Source organism: Crinia signifera, chromosome 2, assembly GCF_055691185.1.
Source record: "Crinia signifera chromosome 2, ASM5569118v1, whole genome shotgun sequence".
Taxonomy (NCBI): domain Eukaryota; kingdom Metazoa; phylum Chordata; class Amphibia; order Anura; family Myobatrachidae; genus Crinia; species Crinia signifera.
In genome coordinates this window covers 145,554,093-145,575,172 of record NC_139218.1, presented here as the reverse complement: position 1 = coordinate 145,575,172, position 21,080 = coordinate 145,554,093, and the positions used below count along the sequence as shown (strand labels likewise).

Below are 21,080 nucleotides of genomic sequence, written 5' to 3'. Positions count from 1 at the left end.
TCTCCTAGTTGCACAGTGGATTACTATTAATTGAGGTCCTGTGTCCCCTGTACCAAATACCACCTAGATAGGAGAGTGAGTAAAAAGGATATACACACTTATGGGATGAGGAAATTGATGATGACAACATCTTTCCTATATAGAGTCAGTTTGTGCATTAAGAAACCTTTTTTCAAGCGTAAACAATACTAGTTTTGCTAATCAATGTGTTTGTATAAAATCAATGTGTTTGTATGAAATCAATGTTCAGTGTATAGTTGAGCAAATGTCTGTACAAATAAGTACCCGCAATTGGATAAGAATAATGTGTATAGACATCCAATAATAGTTCAATAATGTTTAGATACAGATCCCCATTTTTCCTTTTTTCAGTATCTCAATATAAGAATGTACTGTACACCTTTTTACATCATATTGAGTCACTTTTTTAATTACTTTTAAGTCAAGAATTATATTATGTAAAAAATATATATTTTCTTATGTTTATGAACATATCTTTTTGAACGCAAAAAAATCACACTTCTAATGATCTCCTAATTTTATGTTCCTGTTATTTTTGGGGTACCCAGTAAAGGAAGCCAGGTACTGAAGACTAAGGGGGAGTTGTATGAAGCCTTCTAAAGAGGCTACATACAACTTCTATTTTACGCATATTCTATAAATGCTAGGTGGAAGCTGACTTGTACACTCTTTAGAAAGCTTGAATCTCCCCCTTTGCCACAAAACTTGGCTGTTTTTCCAGAAGTGGAAGCAGTGCGAGACACTGTAATTTAGATTGTGCCTTGCACAGTGCTATATAGTTACTGTGAGGATTCCTATAATGAAGGCCTTGTTGTATGAATATGTTTCTTCCTTACACTTCCCTTGCTGTTTCTTTGTAACCTGGGCCTCATGTGGTACAATGGTAGTCAAATCTGGTCTCCAAGGCAACTGACTAATCTGGTTAAAATATTGGGGCTCTAATAGCATAGAAAAGGTGACATAATTTCTTCCCTTTCTGTGAATGTAATTTTCTGTATGTTTTTTATTGCAGTCCGGACAATTTAATGAAGACATGATTCCAACCGTTGGCTTTAATATGCGGAAAATCACTAAAGGAAATGTAACCATTAAGGTAAAACTTCTGCATTTTTTTTTTATTTTTTTTTTGTGAGCAGATTGGTCTCATTTGATTTCCTTTTTCTATGTACTCATTGAACTATGGGGCTTGCATGTGAGTCCACACCCACAGCATTTATAACTTCCCTCAGTTCCTATGAAATAACAATGCTCTAGCACAGTACTGTATAAAACTGTCCTCAAACAGACTCTTAACAGTTCATATTTTCCTGTTCTCTGAGCTGTTGCACAGGTGTATTCATTACTGTCACGTTATAGAAGATCCGTAGGTGGTGCATTCATTACTAATATTTGATATGACATGTACACACAATTGGGCTCATATAGAGTTGATGTAAGGTTAAAACGGAATACCAAAATGTGGATTTTCATAGTAAGCATGAACAGTAAAAGCCTCTTTCTGCGTACAAATGAATGCAGCGTCCTTTTGTAAACAAAGTAATAGTAGTAAGTGTATACTAAAACACCTTGCATATACTCAGTATAGAAAACCTGTCTGTTGCGCTTCTTCTCACTGGTTCCAAGTGGTTCCACTGGGCGGCTATCGTCATAGCTGAATAATATGCAGCACTTGAAGAAGAAAAGAAAGATACTTACTGATGCAGAGGTCTCCATGGCTCCCAGTGGTCTCCCCTTCATCTTTGCAGGAAGGGGGCTGCAGGAAGGGAGATAGCTGCAGTTTTTCCAGCTGATGCCTCCTGTGAGGGATCAGTGATTTCCATTGAACTCAGACAAATCCCCAGGAGTATATTTGTTAACAATACATTCACATATTCCGGCATATTCAAAAAGTTCAGTAGAAACAACAAACGACCACCAGGAATGCGTGATACAGTGATATAGTCATCAGGGGAGGTGCCACAAGGGTACAAGAGCAAGTCACATGTGTGTGCGGGGGGGGGGATATAGGATGCATCATTATGGTGGAGAAGCTTATACTGCTTCTCTCCCATGTATGATAGAGCTGGTTTACTTTTAATGACATGAGTGTTACGAGTACTTGTCTATATCTGTGTTAACACCTGCAGGTGGGGCTACTCATACACCACAGCACACACAGTGCTGTCCCCAGCTGCTGCCGGCTATGGGCTGATTATTATATTTTGTATACTACAATATATATTTAAAGTTTCACTTATAATAATAATTTGGGTGTCTGATTTAGTATGTACAGTAGTTATGCAAGAGCATACAATCCAAAGTCTCTTTTTTTAGCCATTGCGATTCACATGCAATTTGTGCTCTCTTCATGCGATTGATTGCTGCAAAAGCGTCCAAATTGCATGTGAGTGGCAGCAGGTCTGATGCGATGTGTGGTCCTGTGCACATCATAGCCAGGACCTGCGAGTCGCCACGGCTTCAGAAGCAGTCTTTTGGATCCCATCCAAGCCAGACAGGCTTGGCTAGGATTGCATGCAATATATCATACTGTGAAAGGACCGCATGCGATTCTGCCACCTGGGAAGGTGTCAGGCAGCTCAAGGGGGGATTGAGTGCGTCTTCTCCAAGGGGATAAGTCGCACAAGTATATACAGGCCTTTCTTTTTCTCACCTAAACTGCAGTTTTGTAGTGTGTGCCCTGTGAAATTGCAGCTGAACTCTGAGCACTGCAGTACCCCACAAACTCACAACCAGGCAGGGTATACGGTCATTAGGTCGAGTCTATTAAGGTCGACATACATTAGGTCAACACATGAAAAAGTTCGACATGCCTAAGGTCAAGAGGGTCAAAAGGTGGACACAGTCATTAGATTGACATTGGCAAGGTTGACCGGCAATAGAGCGACGTGGTTAAAAAAAAAAAAAAACATCCGAAATCGCACTTTTTCTGAAAATCACACATGTAGTATTTGCGGTAAAATTGGCAAGTTTTGACCTGTCGAAAAATGGCATATTCAAAATCGCATCCAGTTGTTTTCTCCTAGAAAACATCAAAATCGCAAATGTGATAGAGTGCAAATTTTCAATTTGTTGCCACCCTAAACATGACCAAATATCGCAAAGTAAAAAGACCAGGTCCAGTGGAATCTCCCCTTCTGAGCATAAAAATTAGTGGGGATCCCCCGTATTTAAGAAACTAGCACTGGGCTCTTGGACCGGTCCTGGTTCCCAAAAAAAACAAGGTACAAAAAATGGTGGGGTTCCCCGTATTTTGGAACCAGCAGCGGGATCCAACAATCAGTGGTGTCATAAGCACAGCCAGGGCTGAACCATGACTACCATGCCTGATCAGCCATGGATGGGATACCTGTGGGAGTGGGGACCCCCCCAATAAAGGGGTCCCCCAGGCTTCACCCATCCAGAGCTGTCCCCTACACACACACACCCCTGGGCTGTGGGTGGCAGCTAATTTTTGTGGTGTAAAACAAAGATGTAAAAATAGCCCCAGAGTGTGGTAGCCCAGATAAAACCACAGAGGGTTCTGGTTCAAGAGGAGAAAAATGGTTTAGTGTGGCAGACAGTGGGTTAAAGCTAGGTGAGTAACCTAATACTAGTGTTCTATTATTTGTACCCATGACAGTATTGTGGGTTTTCTTGCAGACTATTAAAGCTTCTATCCAAAATACAGGATTGAGATGGGTAAATCCTGGTCGCCATCGAATGATTTACACGCTGTTGGCCCTGGACTTGGCGGCTGCAATGAATACAGGCATATCCAATACCCTCCCCCTAAAACGCTTAGGCACTCCTGCGTTTCCCCTGACACACTCATAATTTTTTTTTTTGGGGGGCAGACCTAGTGCTTTTTCTTGTGTGTCTGACCTCCAAAACCTATTCTCTAGATTTCCTATATACACAGGTCATTATGATGGATTCAGTATTAAATCCCGGCGGTCGGGATCCCGGTGTTCAGAATCCCGATCGCCGAAATCCCGACAAGGGGGGGGGACGTGGATCGCCCCCCCCCCCTTGCGGGCTCGCTGCGCTCGCTGCGCTCGCCACGCAGCGGGCCCGGTGCCTCGCTACGCTCGGCAAACTAAATTTATTCTCCCTCCGGGGGTGTCGTGGACATTCCCGGAGGGAGAAAGTGTCGGGATTTCGGCGATCGGGATTCCAGCGTCGGGATTCTGAACGCCGGGATCCCGACCGCTGGGATTTACACTGCATCCCATTATGATGAATAAAAATGTTTGCTTGCGAATTTTTACACCTATCTTGGCACTCAAAGGGAGTGTTCACACTAGGCTGTTTTAGCGGAGAGCTGCGCCCTGTCCGATTTTTTTTTTTAAAGGGCAAAATGCACCCTGCCCCTCTAGCAGCGCCCTGCTAGAACAGCCTGCTGCCTATCTCCGCTGGTGCACACAGGGAAGACCAGCACCGCCGTAGATGCCAACGCTTCCCCGGCAGTGACTTCGGCGAGGCTAGGCCCGCCCCCTTTGGTGATGTCGGCGGGCCCGATCTGCCTCCTTTAGTGACATCGCCTGTCGGGTCCGCCCACAACGGTACCGTCAGCGGGCCCATTCCGCCCCCTTTATTCTGCCCCAGTGCAGCACCGTCGTGCCCTGTCCAGCTTCTAGAAGGAACATGAAAATAAAATCCATAAGAAACGTGCCGTAGTATTGAGACAGCCACGAGCTCCAGTCAAGATGCAATCTTATTGGACACAGGACAGAAAGGTTTTTGCTACAAACATGGTTCATCTTGCATAGACTGTCCGTTTTCATAAGGTATTTTTTAATCTTTGTGACTTTTTTTTTATTGTCTTGTCTTGTCTTGTGAAACTAGCACAGCTTGAGTGGAGTGAAAGTTTCTTGATATAATCATATTGATCTGAACGGACTTCTACTTACAAGCGCTAGGACGAAGACTGGGTGTGCATCAGCCCACCCGCGTACCCAGGGTAACAGCCAGAATTTTTATGGGGACGCCCATAAATCACTGGGTGTTCCCCTGGTCCAGTCCAGGGTCTAGTCCTCCCTCCCCGCATTCCGGAGTTTAAGCATGGCAAGTGCAGCGAGCCATGCTGGGGATGCATTTTACTTACACTGTGCCCATGCCGACCAGCATCGCCAAGAAAATACTAAATAAAATACTAAAACCCTCATGTCGACCTTTTTCATGGCGACCTTTTGCTTGTGTCAACCTTTTGACCCTGACGACCTAATGCGTGGCAACCTTTTTCTTTTTCTGACTATCGACCTAACAATCCATATCCGTAATAAAGTTGCATATGTATCAAAGCTTGGAGGGAGATAAAGTGAAGAGATAGATCAATGTGTCCATGTGATAAGGGGAGGAAGGGGGGAAAAAATGCGAAAGGCAAAGAAAATGATTCAATGCGTGCCGATATTTCCGACAGGTGGAAATATCAGCACGCACCTATTCAAAGCCAATGCAGATTTAACTTTTTTAAAAGACCTATTGGCAAATTTAATGTATTAGTGTAGTGATTCCCAACCTTTTTTTTTCTCCCATACCCCTTTATTAGGCTGTTCATTTAGGAGTAACCACTCCTCTCAATTTGAAATATCCACAGTACTCACGAGTGGAGTGGAAGTGAGTGGTATGCGTGTCTTTATATTAAGGAGTAGCGGAGGAGTAGTGCGCGGTCAGGAATCGGGTCCCTCTGTTTAGCCGCTGGCTGTGTTCTGTCTCCGGGGTTCCCGCTAACGCTTGTAGGATTAATTCCGCTACCTTCTCCACCCATATCAGTGCAGGGCAGTTTATCGCTGATGTCTGAGGGCAGCGCAGGGAGCTCCCAGTAGATTGCTGGTCAGGCAAAATCACGAGGAGACACTGATGACGCTGCAGACAGAACCGGAAGTGACGCAACATTGTTAGTCTCCATGGCAATGGGAGACTTCTTCTGATAAGATAATGTTTGTTGAAAGAACCAAAAACCTCTGCTGCCTTTGCACAGAAAGTAGCTCTGGAGATGGGATGAGTCCAGTCTCTGCTACCTACACTCCTAAGTATTAATGACGGTACTTGTGTATTAGCCGGGCGCCCAAAGAGCATACGTACGCAGGCATAGGCTAGCTATGCTGTCAGAGTAGTCCAATGGCTGCCTAGCATAGTTAGCGTAGTCACTCCACGGCAGCCTGGCTCTGTCCCCGGCATCCATGGCAAGTCTAGTGAGCGCCTCTCACACAGCGCCGGTAACTGCCAGATACCTCCAGGACGATGTGGATAGTGGGGGTATGAACAGGTTGGGAGGACACGTAAAGTGTCCCCTCGAGGGGTTCGCTGCGCTCACCACGCTTCGGGCTGGCGTGGATAGTGGGGGTGTTTCAGAAACACATTCACACCTGCATATCATACATCTGAGACCGTAATGTGTTAACTGTTAACTGGATTTTAGTTAATAATAGTTAATAATAAAGGAGAAAAGATCACAGCGGGAATATAAAGCTTATTCTGACAGAGACGCCAGCCTACGCGTCCATGGGAACACTATGCTGATTCTGACTAACTACGCTGGCTCTGACTGACTACGCTAACTACGCTGGCCGCGGACCACTACGCTGATTCTGACAGCGCCACTACGCTAACTACGTACCGGGCGCCCGGCTAATACACAAGTACCTTATTGACCTAATGCAGTGGTCCTCAAGTATCCCCAACAGTGCATGTTTTCCATGTCTCCACACAGACTCACAAGTGAAATAATTATCTCCACCTGGGTTAAAAAGTGTCAGTGTGTAATGAATGCACCGGTGCACCTGGTGGGTAACCTAGAAAAACATGAACTGTTGAGGGTACTTGAGGACAGAGTTTGAGACCCACTGACTTAATGTTCACTCTGCTAAGCAGGTCTATTATTGGTAACAATCACAGTGGCAAGCAAAGCTGTAGCTGCTTTTACACCCCGGTATGTGCCCAGTTAGTACATGGACTCCCAATTACCAACTAATCAGCTCCTGTTGTTTGTTAAACACCGTCTGTAGCATGGCAGTTAGGAGCTGATTAGCTGCTAATTTTTACTCTCCACTTTATCACTTTTCAATATTTAGTAAAGTAATCTTCAAATCACAGCACACCACATCTCACATGGAAAAACACCCTGGCCCCACAGGTAAAAAAAACAAACCCATTGACCCCCCCATATGAAAAAAACACACTGTTCTCCACATGTAACAAATATCACATTGGTCCCCACATAAAAATAAAATCAATCACATTGTCCCCCACAGAACACAAAAAGAAAACACCCCTAAATGTCATAAAAAATGGGGCCCGTTCATAAGCTCTTCCTTTCCTTTCTGGTAAGTTCTCCCTCCTGGCATGCTGAACTGTCTACACCAGTGCGTTTTTATACAAAACTGGATATTTTTCAAGGTATAAGGACACCTCAGTATAATGTGTTTTTTAATACCCCATTAATTGGTCTAATCCAATCCAGGTGTAATAGAACCCTCACAGTCATTCTGAAGTATAAATAAAATAAAACACATTAAGTTTGCATCATGATAAACTTATTGTGAAATCCATTCCTCTGTTCTTGCCCAAGTTCCAGATAAGAGATGTGGTCTTGAGTCCTTCACCCTTCTGGGTAACCCTGCCTCACTTCCAGTCCTGGGGGCTCACATTTACACTTGAGCGAAGCATCACATTCCCCTTGTATAAAATTACTAAGATGGGAGTTCTATTTCAGATGGGATGTTGCTATGGGCAACCAATCAGATTCTTTCTATTATATTATAGAAGGTGCTAAATAAAGAAGTAGACTCCCATGTGAAATAGGACTCCCATCATTTCCCACTATGTTTTCTCTGGCTCTGGAAAGGTGTTTTGTACTTTATCTCTCTCTCTCTTCATTCTGTCTCTCTACAATCTTTAATTAATCCTACGCTTAATATATTTCATGTCAGCCCAATGCAAGCTCACTTTTCCACAATTCAGCCTCAGTTAAAGTCTACCTGTTGACCTAGCAGTCAGCCATAGTAATGTATCTAATTACTGCTGTGCATAAATTGGCAGGATTCTCTTCCTCCTGCTCAGTCAGGCCTGGCGACAGGTGGAATAAAAGGGGACAGCGGTCCCAGGCCCTAGGAATCTGAGGGGCCCCAAAACAACACACCCACACACACATACAATCAAACAAAACACTCAATCATCCTGCGGCTCAGCCTACAACCCTTCCCCTTCAGATGTCCTGCACCCTGGTGGGCAGGGCTAAATGGGACCTTCCTGGGGCAGATTTTTTAGTCCCTAGAAGGTGTGCCTCCTGCATCTCACCCATAACATTAATTGCATTCCGTAGGGTGGGAGCAGGGACACTATGACACAAGTTTATGAAAAGTGCGTAATTTCAGCCCTGCCCTCTGTGCTCAGAAATTCACAGCACTTTACCATGAATTTAATGAGGCAACTAGTCCACCACTGCCTAAAACAATTGCAGGCTGCATTGTCTCTAGTATTATTTTATAGAACCACTGTATCACCTGGACCAGCATTGTACATTCTGATTGGGTATCAGAAACTCTCTGAATTCATCTGGGGGTTGAGCTTTCAGCTGTGTGGCTTCAACTCTGGAATTCTCTCCCCCGCACACTTTGAGAGGCTTCCACTCTACTATTCTTTAGAAAGAGCCTTAAGATGTGCCTGTTTACCCAAGCATATAATTAATTACTTAATTTATAAATTTGGTACTTGTTTCCTAGCACGGCGTCCGTCGGGTCCCATCGCATACCTTAACTTAAGGTATGCGATGGGACCCGACCAACCTGATTTTCGGGCTTTAAACAGGTTTTTAACACACTTTGAAAATCGGTCGCATCGCATGCCATTATAATGGCATGCGATGCGACCAACCCGATTTTTACATTGGAACCAATGTTAAATGCCCCCCAGACCCGATTTTTAATTGTAAACCCACTGATGGTGAATTTTGTCAAATGCCCCCCATTGTTAACGCCACGATCAACGTCAACCCGAAGCGTGGCAAGCGGCGGTGGTACTCTTCCTCCGACCTTTTCATACCCCCACTATCCATGTAGGTGTGGAGTTGATTTTATATAGTGTGTTGAGCGCAGCGAGCCACAAAGCCCGAAGCGTGGCGAGCGGACGCGTAATACGTCTGAAGTAATTTGCGTCCGCTCGCCACGCCTCGGGCTCGGTGGCTCGCTGCGCTCGCCACACTATATAAAATCACGTGGATAGTGGGGGTATGAAAAGGTCAGAGGACACGTACTGCCGCTCACCACGCTTCGGGTTGACATTGATGCGATCGACCCGATTTTTGCTTTCCGATTTCATACAATTAAAATCGGTGGTGCCGTGCTAGGAAACAAGTACCATTTATTTATTTACAGTTTATTATATAGCACACACATATTCCGCAGCGCTTTACAGAGCATATTTGAACATTCACATTAGTCCCTACCCCAGGGGAGCTTACAATCTATATTCCCTTCAACATGTACACACACTTTCATTCATTCTAGGGTCAAATTTTTTTTGTTAGGAGCCAAATAACCTACCAGTATATTTTGGGAATGTGGGAGGAAACCAGAGTACCCGGAGGAAACCCATGCAAGTTCGGGGAGAAAATACAAACTCCACACAGTTAGAGCCATGGTGGGAATCGAACCCATGACCTCAGTGCTGTGAGGCAGTAATGCTAACCATTACGCCATCCATACTGCCCCAATTAATGTCCCTTTTTAAATGTGTTTTTTTTTTTGTGCTGTGAAAGCAAATCTAAAAAAACGTTGGGGTTTTTCGATTAGCCATGAAAAATTGTGAAACCATGTCAGTTTTTACAATTTCTTTTTTTACCACCCCTATTAAATTATCCTGCTCAAAAAAAATCCTGTTTATCGTGTGGACCTATATACTTTTATGAAACTTATTGCAGATTTGGATTCGCCTACCTAAAGAAGGTGAGCAAAACCCCTGATAAGTGCTGGTGATTGGAGAAAATAGAATAGTCCCAGCGTGCTTATAAGCTGCGACACATCGCAGGTAATTGGATAGCCCTGGGCAATTCCGTTAGCTGTGGTAAATTAATACAGCTAATTGGATGCCAATCTGTGTGTCCTATTAGGATGAAAGTGCTATATAAATATTATTTTTAACATTCTTATTATTGCAGTGGAGCAGCACACTGTGCCATGATATCAGATGTCAAAACACACAGCCTATTCCTCTTATTATTCCTCATGTCTGTGACTAGATGACTGCACTTCGTGATATGTCAAGGGAATTGCATATAATCTTTATTCCATGTCATCCAAGCTACCCAAAATTATTACTTATTTCTTCAAAAAATCAGTAAGGAAGTTTGTAAGCAGTTAATTATCTTAACAGTGGAATCTGCAGTCTTGAGTATAATCACACATTGTCAACAAATGAATACACAAAAAAGTGCAGCTTCCGTAGCAAAGTTGGTGTTGATTTTATATAGTGCGTCGAGCGCAGCGAGCCACCGAGCCCGAAGCGTGGAGAGTGCACGCGGAATACATGTGAAGTATTTCGCATCCCCTCGCCACACTTCGGGCTCGGTGGCTTGCTGCGCTCGGCACACTATATAAAATCAACTCCACGCCGGCGTGGATAGTGGGGGTACGAAAAGGTCGGAGGACGCGTACCGCTGCCCCCCGCGGGCTCTCTGCGCTCGCCACGCTTTGGGTTGCCGTTCATAGTGGGGGTGGCATTAACAATGGGGGTGCATTTAACATAGTAATCATCCATCAGGGTGCCTGTACAATTAAAACATCGGGTCTGATCGCATGCGATGCGATCGAAACAATAGCATAAGATGAAAATCGTGGGCACCGTGCTAGGAAACTAGTACCAAAAAAACAGCTACTCATAGCAAAAGATACTTTATTTCCTTCTTCACTGGTAGTAGAGGATATGCTAGTTCAAATTATTTGTGACTATATAGTTTTCTGTGAATGTAAGTCCATTATAATATGGGTACTGTATAATACTATATTGCTTCTATTCTAAATAGATTTGACTGTGATGGTCATTGCAGGAAGTGTGGGGCTGTTGATCACTGGATCTGATCCGATGCACACGGGACTGCATATCGGATCAGATTTTGAAGTAAAATACATATGAGATTACACGTTTCACACAATTTATTAGCCCAATGCATCACAATTGTGTGCAAATGGCCCAAATCGCGCTCGTGCATGGGGACCTTTAGTTTACGAGCAGGGACCTCTTACTTCTTTAACCCCTTGAGTGGTGGGTTTTGCTGGGGCAGGACAAAACTACCAGGGCAGGTTTGTCCTGCCCCAGCAAAACCCACCACAGATCATAGGAGGCCGCCGCCCCCCCTCCCCCCCCCCCATACCTTCGCTCCGGCGTTAGTATGCCGGAACTCTCCTGCCACCGCTACCCCAGCCGCCTGTCAGTCATCACACAGGCGGCAGGCTCAGGGATGTTTCACGGCGGCTTGGGAGGACTCGGGTGCCTAAACTCTCCCGAGCCACCCCGAACTTCCCCGAGCCTGCCGCCTATGTCACTACAGTATGTGATTGGCGGCTGGCAGCGGGGGAGCTCCGGCGTACGATCAGCGGGTACGCCGGAGCGTAACGACTGGGGGGGCGAAGGGGGGGACCCCTAAAGGTAGTGCGCTAGTGGTGCTCCGATGGAGGCACTACTGGCGCGCACCTACTACATAGTGGTATTCAAGGAAATTTTTCTGGACAAAATTTCCGGGCATAAAACTCAAGTGGTTAAAAAAGATTAACTGAGTGTACAGTATTTAACAATCTCGATTTGCTGCAGTCTTAAAGGGATACTCAGCCCTTATAAAAGCCAAACAACAAAAAAGTATAAAGACTGTGCTTTTTGAGATTGAAGCAATTCAAATTTATTAAAGAATAAAATATTAACATTATATTTAATAAACCGGACAAATTATAAATGACTATCTTCTAGCAATCAGACAAGTAAGGGTTAAGTGAATGTTATTTCAACCTCTTACTACTTTGCCTGTCTCTTATTACTCAGTCTTGCTTTTTTACTATTTGTTACCAAAAGCACAACAGAATATGCTGGCGCTATGTAAGTACCGTTAGTAAATAAAATAAATAAATGAGATTTTATACCATAATAGTGTTCCTTCTAGGAACCAAATGAGGCAGGGCGCTGGAGGGGCGGACCGGGCACGCCGGCGTCACTACAGGAGGCGTGCCCGGTCTGCCGGCGTCACTACAGGAGGCGTGCCCGGTCCGCCGGCGTCACTACAGGGGGCGTGCCCGGGCCGCCGCGTCGCTACAGGGGGCGTGCCCGGGCCGCCGGCGTCACTACAGGGGGCGTGCCCGGGCCGCCGTGTCGCTACAGGGGTCGAGCCCGGGCCACCGCGTCGCCAGCAAGTTTATAGGAAATCCAGTACTTGTGTAGTATCACGCCGCGTCGCTACAGGGGGCGTGCCCGGGCCGCCGGCGTCACTACAGGGGGCGTGCCCGGGCCGCCGTGTCGCTACAGGGGTCGAGCCCGGGCCACCGCGTCGCCAGCAAGTTTATAGGAAATCCAGTACTTGTGTAGTATCACGCCGTGTCGCTACAGGGGGCGTGCCCGGGCCGCCACGTCACTACAGGGGGCGTGCCCAGGCCGCCGCATCGCTGAAGGGGGCTTGCCCGGCCATGACTATGTCACTGAGCTGCCGGGACATAGCCATGGCCGGGCAAACACCCTTCAACGATGCAATGGCCCGGGCACTCCAGCGGGTACAGACTGCAGGCTGATTTAGTGGGGCGCTGCTAGAGGGGCAGGGCGCATTTTGCCCTTTAAAAATCGGGCAGGGCACAGCGCCCCACTAAAACAGCCTAGCGGGAACACTACATAGTGTGTGGTGAAGGTTAATGCTTGCTTATTCGTTCAGCTATTCTGTATGCCTTAGTAGTATTTCATTTGAACCAAAAGAAGTTTATAGGAAATCCAGTACTTGTGTAGTATCACGGCTCCCACGATGGGCATCGTACAGGGAAAAATCGCATCGCATGCGATCTTATGCGATGCGATGTAATTTTTCACTGAAATTATGGACATGAGTTGAAAACATGTAAAATGCACCCCAAATGTCATTTTTTACACTGTACCACCCCCACTAACAACGCCAACCCGAAGCGTGGCGAGCGCAGCAGTACGCGTCCTACGACCATTTCATACCCCCACTATCCACGTCGGCGTGGAGTTGAGAATAGAAAGTGTGGCGAGCGCAGCGAGCGGACACGGATACCTGTGAAGCCCGTGAGGGGACACTGATACCTGTGAAGGTATCCGCGTGCGCTCACCACACTTCGGGCTCGGTGGCTCGCTGCGCTCGCCATACTTTATATTCTCAACTCCACGCCGACGTGGATAGTTGGGCTATGAAAAGGTCGTAGGACGCGTACCGCTGCGCTCGCCACGCTTCGGGTTGGTGTTGATAGTGGGGGTGGTACAGTGTGAAAAATGACATTTGGGGTGCATTTTACATGATTTCAACTCATGTCCATAATTTCAGTGAAAAATGACATTGCATCGCATGCCACTACATATGGCATGCGATGGGAGCCGTGATACTACACAAGTACCGGAAATCCTTTTAGAGTGTCATTTTATGGTGTGTCCTCATGCAGGCCAGTTAAGGGGGTTTGTTTTGAGGGTATTGTACACACCTAAATAAAATGAGCTGCCATCTGTATATTGCTTCTGTGTGGGTTTTTTCCCCCAGGTTACTGATGATTTGGAAGCCAACAAAATGGATGAACTTGTTCTTTTCTCTTTCCAGTTGTGGGACATCGGAGGCCAACCACGCTTTCGAAGCATGTGGGAAAGATACTGTCGCGGAGTGAGCGCCATTGTGTGAGTATCATTGTGTGAATAATGCTGACAGTGTCAGGGTTGCCAGGTACATTTGGTTATGGTGGTGAATGATGCGTTCAAACTATAGTTGCAGAAATAAAGTCATGAAATCAATATACACTTTCCATTACTTGTGGCATGCATTGTCATATATGTGACTGGCCTTCCTTAGAATAGGAATGCACTGGATCTTGGGTTTGTCAGATTGAAAACATCCTTATATTGATTTGCTTTGCCTTCAGTATGGAAAGCTGTTATTGTTCCCTGAAGCTAAACATAAAGCTCTCTTTATTTTTAAGCTCTCTCCCTGGCTTAAGTTTAAGGTGAAAATTCTATTTCAGTTTCCGAGTAGTGTCCAGGAGTGTCTTTTCTAATAGGAACTGATCATCTGGTAGATGCCTGAATTCACAGAAGAAATACTCTGACTGAGTCTTGCGTAACAAACTGCAAATTCTGTTTACTGTCACCAAACAAACTACAGAACACTGTTGGGGAAATGTAAGGAACAGCAGTTTGTCTGCATTTAAAAACTAGTAGCTTTAACTATCACAGCAAACATTGTAGAGAATAAGACATTTTGACAAATTGCTGTTCATTTCATTACTCTTGTATTACAGTTCTAAAATGCTTCTCATTTTCTCATAGCCTTATTCCAGATGAGAGTGGAATAGGGTTCAGGTACTGGGAGGGATGGCCATGCTTCCACCACCAAAATATATTATGCTCAGCACTTACTTCAAGTACAAAAATATGTGTAAATATAAAACGTAGAGATGTGGCAGCTAGGTCAGTACAGCAGCTAAAGGAAAGGGCGTGGCCAGGCCTAGTGGGCAGACAAGGGGCATGGCGCAACAGGGCAAGCAACAGATGGGGGTGTGGCTTCATGAACAAGTTATCATAGCCACCAGCCACCCCATGCCATACAATGTCGAATCGCGTTATTGGCCACTAGGTTAGTCCACTGTACTCTGTAGTGGGGGCAGATCCGGGAGACTTTCTCACTTTCCTAACATACGTAGCTTTGCTCTTGGCTGCTTCTGGCATTTGTCTTATGTGGATGGCCACTGAAAGTTCCTGCCTGCGTGTCCCAATGCTTGGGAAAATGGGGCATGACTATACCTTTGTTGGGTGTTCTAGGCATAAATGCAAAGATGTTTTTCAAATCTGAAAGGACAACTGTAGTTGTTCCAATAGCAACCATAATTCTACTATAATGACCTAACTATGGGACTGATAAATGATAGCTAGAATATGATTAGTTGCTATGGACAACATTATCACCTTGCTGTCACAGAGCAGTGCTGCATGCTACTTTGGGGGCATAGTTATGCATAGCCAGCATGCTATATAATAAAAGGGAAACATTGTTCCTGTGTGGAAAATTTGAGTGTCATGCATGCTCGCGGCCACTAGATGGAGCCCAACAAACCAATTCTAGTGTTGCTCTGTTCAGGCGCACACAGCCTGTTATGTTGTTTTATCATTTTGATGGACTGGTATTAGCCAGGGATAAGCCATTCTGTTTTGTGTATAAATGTTCTCATTACGTGTATCAGACTGAAATGCTTCAAGCACAAAACGGCTGATTCTTAGAGACTAAATCTAAGTCGAATCTGAGAGTAAAGTAATAAAAAAGGCCAGTAAAATGTATTTATTTTGCATGCAGGTTATATACTGGCTGCTTTTGCATGAAGCCCACAAAAGTGAACATCTTTAGTTTGAACACTGAAATTCAGATTAATATTTGGACAGACCATACTTGCTTACCTGACCCTCACCATGAGGGAGAAAATGCTCTGTTGCTGGACTTCCCTGGTAATGTATGATTGCCATCACCTTTCTTATCAATTACCTAGCTCCCCACAGGTGATCGCAATCATACATTTTCTCCCTCATAGAAAGGGTCAGGTAAGCAAGTATGGGACACACCCCTCCCAAAATCGAAATCAGAGGTTCTCAGGCGGTCCTCGACAGTGCATGTCCTCGACAGTGCATGTTTTGCAGGTCTCCTCACAGAATCAAGTGACATAATTGGCTTCTATTTAAAGTCTTAAAGCGCCATACACACTAGCTGACCCTGCCAATGCCAATGTTGTGCATACACACTGAATGATTTTGGCTGCTGATATTGTTCAGTGATGTCACTGGGACTCCCTATACATCATTTGGATATATAGCCAATTTGACCGGCATGTTTAGCAGACATCAAACATCGGTAACGATATTGAGTGTACACACTAGACGATATTGTGAAAGATATTGCTCAGAAGGCCCTTTCTGAGCAATATCTTTAACAATATCCTCTAGTGCATGGGTCTTCAACCTGTGGCCCTCCAGATGTTGTGCAACTACATGTTTTAACATGCATTGCCACATTATTTCCTATAAGAGCATGCAAAAACTGTCAGGGCGTGCTGGGACATGTAGTTCCACAACATCTGGAGGGCCACAGGTTGAAGACCTGTGCTCTAGTGGGTATGAGGCTTAAAATTGGGCAAAAGGCATCTTTTGTAGTTAATTAATCTTAAAATTGGGCAAAGGGACTTTTGTAGTTAATTAATCTTTTATTTATTTATTTATTATTATTTATTAGCAGTTTCTTATATAGCGCACACAGATTCCGCAGCGCTTTACAGAGAATATTTGACCATTCACATCAGTCCCTGCCCCAGTGGAGCTTACAATCTATATTCCCTACCACATGTACACGCACTCACAGACATTCTAGGGTAATTTTTTGTTGGGAGCCAAATTAGCCTAGCAGTATATTTTTGGATTGTGGGAGGAAACCGGAGTACCCGGAGGAAACCCACGCAAGTACGGGGAGAATATACAAACTCCGCACAGTTAGGGCCATGGTGGGTATTGAACCCATGACCTCAGTGCTGTGAGGCAGTAATGCTAACCATTACACCATCCGTACTGCCCTAGAAATAGATCATCACAAGCATTAGGTCGACAGTCAAAAACTCGACATGGGTTTTTCACCTTTTTTTGTTAGCGACATGTTGCCGACAGGCAGTATTTCATGCCTTACCATCCACTAGGGCTTGGGATAGGGCACTAGGACACAGCCCCTGGACAGTGGACACAGCCCCTGGACAGTGGACACAGCCCCTGTACACTGGACGGGAAACAGTCATCTGTCAGACCACACTTAGCCTGGCCCCAAGGTCGACAGGGTTAAATGTCGAAATGGGTTTAGGTCGACAGTCATTAGGTCGACATGAGTTTTTCACTGTTTTTTGAGCCGACATGTGCCGACAGCCGGTATTTCATGCCCTACCATCCACTAGGGCATGGTGGAAGAATAAAATAGTGTGCCGAGCGCAGCGAGGCACCGTGCACGAAGCATGGCGTGCGCAGCGATCCATGTGAGGGGACGTGGTGCATCTATACAGTGACTGTGTTGACATTCGGGACAAAAATATGAATACTGCATGTGGACCTTTTGACTGTTGACCTTGCCCATGTTGACCTGATGCTTGTGTCGACCTAGACCCTTTTGGGGGTGTCAACCTAAGGCCTATCGACCTTCAATGGTAGGTCTAATGAATGTCGACCTTCCTGTGGTCAACCCAATGAACCCAACTCAAATAGATTTGCCACCTAGTGGTTCCTCTCAGTATCTTTGCATCTCTTGAAAAGAAAAAACCCTTGAAAAGCTCTTACATTTTTGTAAAATACTATTTACACATGAGCAATAACAATTGACACTTCTGTGCAGCATAATAATAGAAATTCTAAACCTCTTATGTTTATTTGTACGTACAAAGCACAGCAGCTTGTGATTCTTGGAGGCTCTTGAGGTGATCTCTAATGCAAGATCTTTCTTGCAGCCAAATACTTAACCGATTGACTTTATGTATTTCCTGAAGTTATGTCTTACCGACTTCGGGTATCCCCCCCCCCCCCCCCCCCCCGCTGTTGTTTAGAGGAAAAGTGTCCTCACTTGCATTAGCTGTATTTGAAAACCCCCCCCCCGCCATTTGGTGTTGAGGACTTGTGGCTTGTCATCCCGATATCAGCTAGACTACAGAAGACTCCCGCCACGTCTCCCGCCCCAACAAGAAATAATGGTACTTCCTCATCTTTGCAGCCACTGCGACGCCAGTTCCGTTAACTTCTACTTAAGAGCACCAATGTCCCCTCACGCGCTCGCTTCACTCGCCACGCTTCGGGCTCGGTAGCTTGCTCTGCTTCGCTCACCACAACTTCACTAAAGGTAATAGGTAGTGGGCTGGACCCAGGATGGTGGTATGGACCTGGGGTACGTAAGTTCCGTAGCATAAGCGATGGCCGAAAAGAGGAGGAAGTACCAAAATAGCTTAACCTTATCTTATCCTTTAGGAGACTAGAGGAGACTCCACCAGTGTATCTGATCTATAGACATTTATCCCCTGCACTAATAAAACAGTTTAGTCCAGGCAAGGCTACAAATAATTAAAGGGCACCCACTTTAAAAAAGGGTTATCCATCTCTTTCGAATGTAAGGGATACTTAGTACTTATTTAATGGTGATCATCAAGCAGTGCTACTGTTACTGTTTTCTGTATATAAAGGGGGCGGACACTACATACCTTACCTACATACCTTATCACCTCCATAGCGACCAGACAATATTATCCCGCATTACGGAAAATAGTTTTTTTTCCATATATGGGTTAGGGTTAGAGATGAGCACCGGGGCCGAAGATTTGGATTTGTTGCCTGGATTTGGCTTTGTCAATCAGTGGTGAAAGGCTTTGTATTTGGATGTTTTTCAAAAATGGTCAAAAAACTTTTTTTGTCCCTAGAGTAATAGTAACCTCCATACATTTTTTTTAATGTGCAGCTTGTATAATGCTGCGTGAAGGCCGAACAATCACACATGGACCTTCTGACAGTATATAGTATGGGTGCAGTACACACAAAGAATGAATAAAGAAGAGAAAAATTGATTTGGATTTTTTTACTTTAATTATTTTTAATGCGCAGCTTGTATAACGCTGTGTGGATTCAGAACAATCACACACAGAACTTGTGTTGTATACTATTGTGGTGCAGTATATAGCAAAAAAAAAAAAAGAATAGCAAAATTTATTTTTATATTGTATTTTTGTTGGGGGACTGGGCTTGGATAACACTGTGTGGACTGTGGAGGCAGAACAATCACACAAGGAACTTGTTCTGCTTCTGACAGTAGTATATATGTATGGTGTATTGGATTGCAGTGCAGCACACCACAATGAAAAAAAAAATTAACAATGAAAAGCTGACTGTACCCCACTACACTGACAGCCTGCCTAACATATGACCAGTACAATTACTACAATATCATTAAGTAATATATATATATATATATATATATATATATATATACACACACCAACAATAGTGTCTTCAGCGCCCTTACACTGTGTGATGTCATACACAATAATAAATGGATAAAACCAATAAATGAAATTAAGAACAGAGAACACTTGTAGCTTCTTGTTTCTTGTGGAATAATTTTCTTTTTTTTTTCACAGAGCTTTAAAACAGAACCCGACGCGTTTCGTCTCACTTGGAGACTTCATCAGGGTTTTTTTCTCTTCTAAACATTAAACGCCCAATTAGGCTCTGAGAGATAGTTGTTTTTACTGGACGAGGAAGCGACTAAATTTAATCCTTTCGTGCTATTGTATGCCTTGGTTTATAATAATAGGACGAGAACCGTCTTTGGGTGCTGCTGCACCTATATACTGAAGGATCTATATACTGTAAGGCTGTTCCAGTACTCAGAAATATTTATAGTCCCGAATAGGCACTCTGTTGATTTCCAACCAAATTCTTAGTAAATAAACTCAGCAAAAGCAGACAGAATTTAGGAGATAATCCCAATTGTAATCCTGAATGTGTGTGCTCTCTGAGGTCCAGCCAGCACTTGCTGGCTGGACCTCAGAGAGCACACACATTCAGGATTACAATTGGGAATATCTCCTAAATTCTGTCTGCTTTTGCTGAGTTTATTTACTAAGAATTTGGTTGGAAATCAACAGAGTGCCTATTCGGGACTATAAATATTTCTGAGTACTGGAACAGCCTTACAGTATATAGATCCTTCAGTATATCGGTGCAGCAGCACCCAAAGACGGTTCTCGTCCTATTATTATAAACCAAGGCATACAATAGCACGAAAGGATTAAATTTAGTCGCTTCCTCGTCCAGTAAAAACAACTATCTCTCAGAGCCTAATTGGGCGTTTAATGTTTAGAAGAGAAAAAAACCCTGATGAAGTCTCCAAGTGAGACGAAACGCGTCGGGTTCTGTTTTAAAGCTCTGTGAAAATAAAAAGAAAATTATTCCACAAGAAACAAGAAGCTACAAGTGTTCTCTGTTCTTAATTTCATTTATTGGTTTTATCCATTTATTATTGTGTATGACATCACACAGTGTAAGGGCGCTGAAGACACTATTGTTGGTGTGTTTGTGTAAAGTTAGTTCCTACTAGTGGGGAACTAAGGGCCTTATTCTGATCGGAGCGGCCAAACGTGCGTACGTTCACTATTACCGCACGCTAGCCGTACGTGGCCGTTGGGGTCAGGTCCACCCACAAATCAGCCGCTTACGTACGGGCAGAAATACCGTAGAATGGGAGTGGCGTACAAATGAGCGTACGGCAACGTACGCGGACGGGCCAGCCCTTGCACTCCGACAACAGGCGTACAACTGAGCGTACGGCGCCGTGTACGGCCGTCTTACCTCCGTCTCCCCACCGACTTCTTGCGGAGATCTGAGCGTACGCCAGTTTGCACGGACGGGTCCCTATTGTTTTCAATGGAAAACTCAGCTTATGTCACCGCTCGTGAGAGTGAGCGTACGTCCGTGCACGCTGGCATACCCTTCACATATATGGACCTGCAAATCTTGCCTCTCAACTACTAATCTGACAATTGATTAATTAATCTATTTGTTATTCAATTATTGTTTTCTATTAACTCAATTGTCTACCTTAATAAAGACCTAATAAAACTACATTTGAACCCACATTACATGTATATTTGTTATGTTCTAATGTGGCATTTTAATCACTATCTATGTGTCCCCATATTGCTGTTACTTTTAAATCAAGTTATGTTGGTGTTTCTGTATATGTACTAAATTATGTCCGTAATTAGTTTGTCCAAAATGTGTAACATGTATACCTACCCTGATGTTATGTGTGATGTTTTAATCGAACAACATTAAAC

At 44.4% G+C, this 21,080-nt stretch overlaps 1 protein-coding gene across 2 annotated transcripts in view; it reads left to right on the top strand.

Annotated features, from left to right (window-relative positions):
• The window catches only part of ARL8A (ARF like GTPase 8A), a 55,820-nt gene that overhangs the window by 12,093 nt on the left and 22,647 nt on the right, over positions 1-21,080 (top strand). For both annotated transcript variants that reach the window (XM_083173088.1, XM_083173089.1), the window contains exons 2-3: positions 1,034-1,114; positions 13,796-13,869. In XM_083173088.1, the coding sequence (XP_083029214.1) occupies positions 1,034-1,114; positions 13,796-13,869 (155 nt within the window). The remainder of the gene's footprint in view (positions 1-1,033; positions 1,115-13,795; positions 13,870-21,080) is intronic.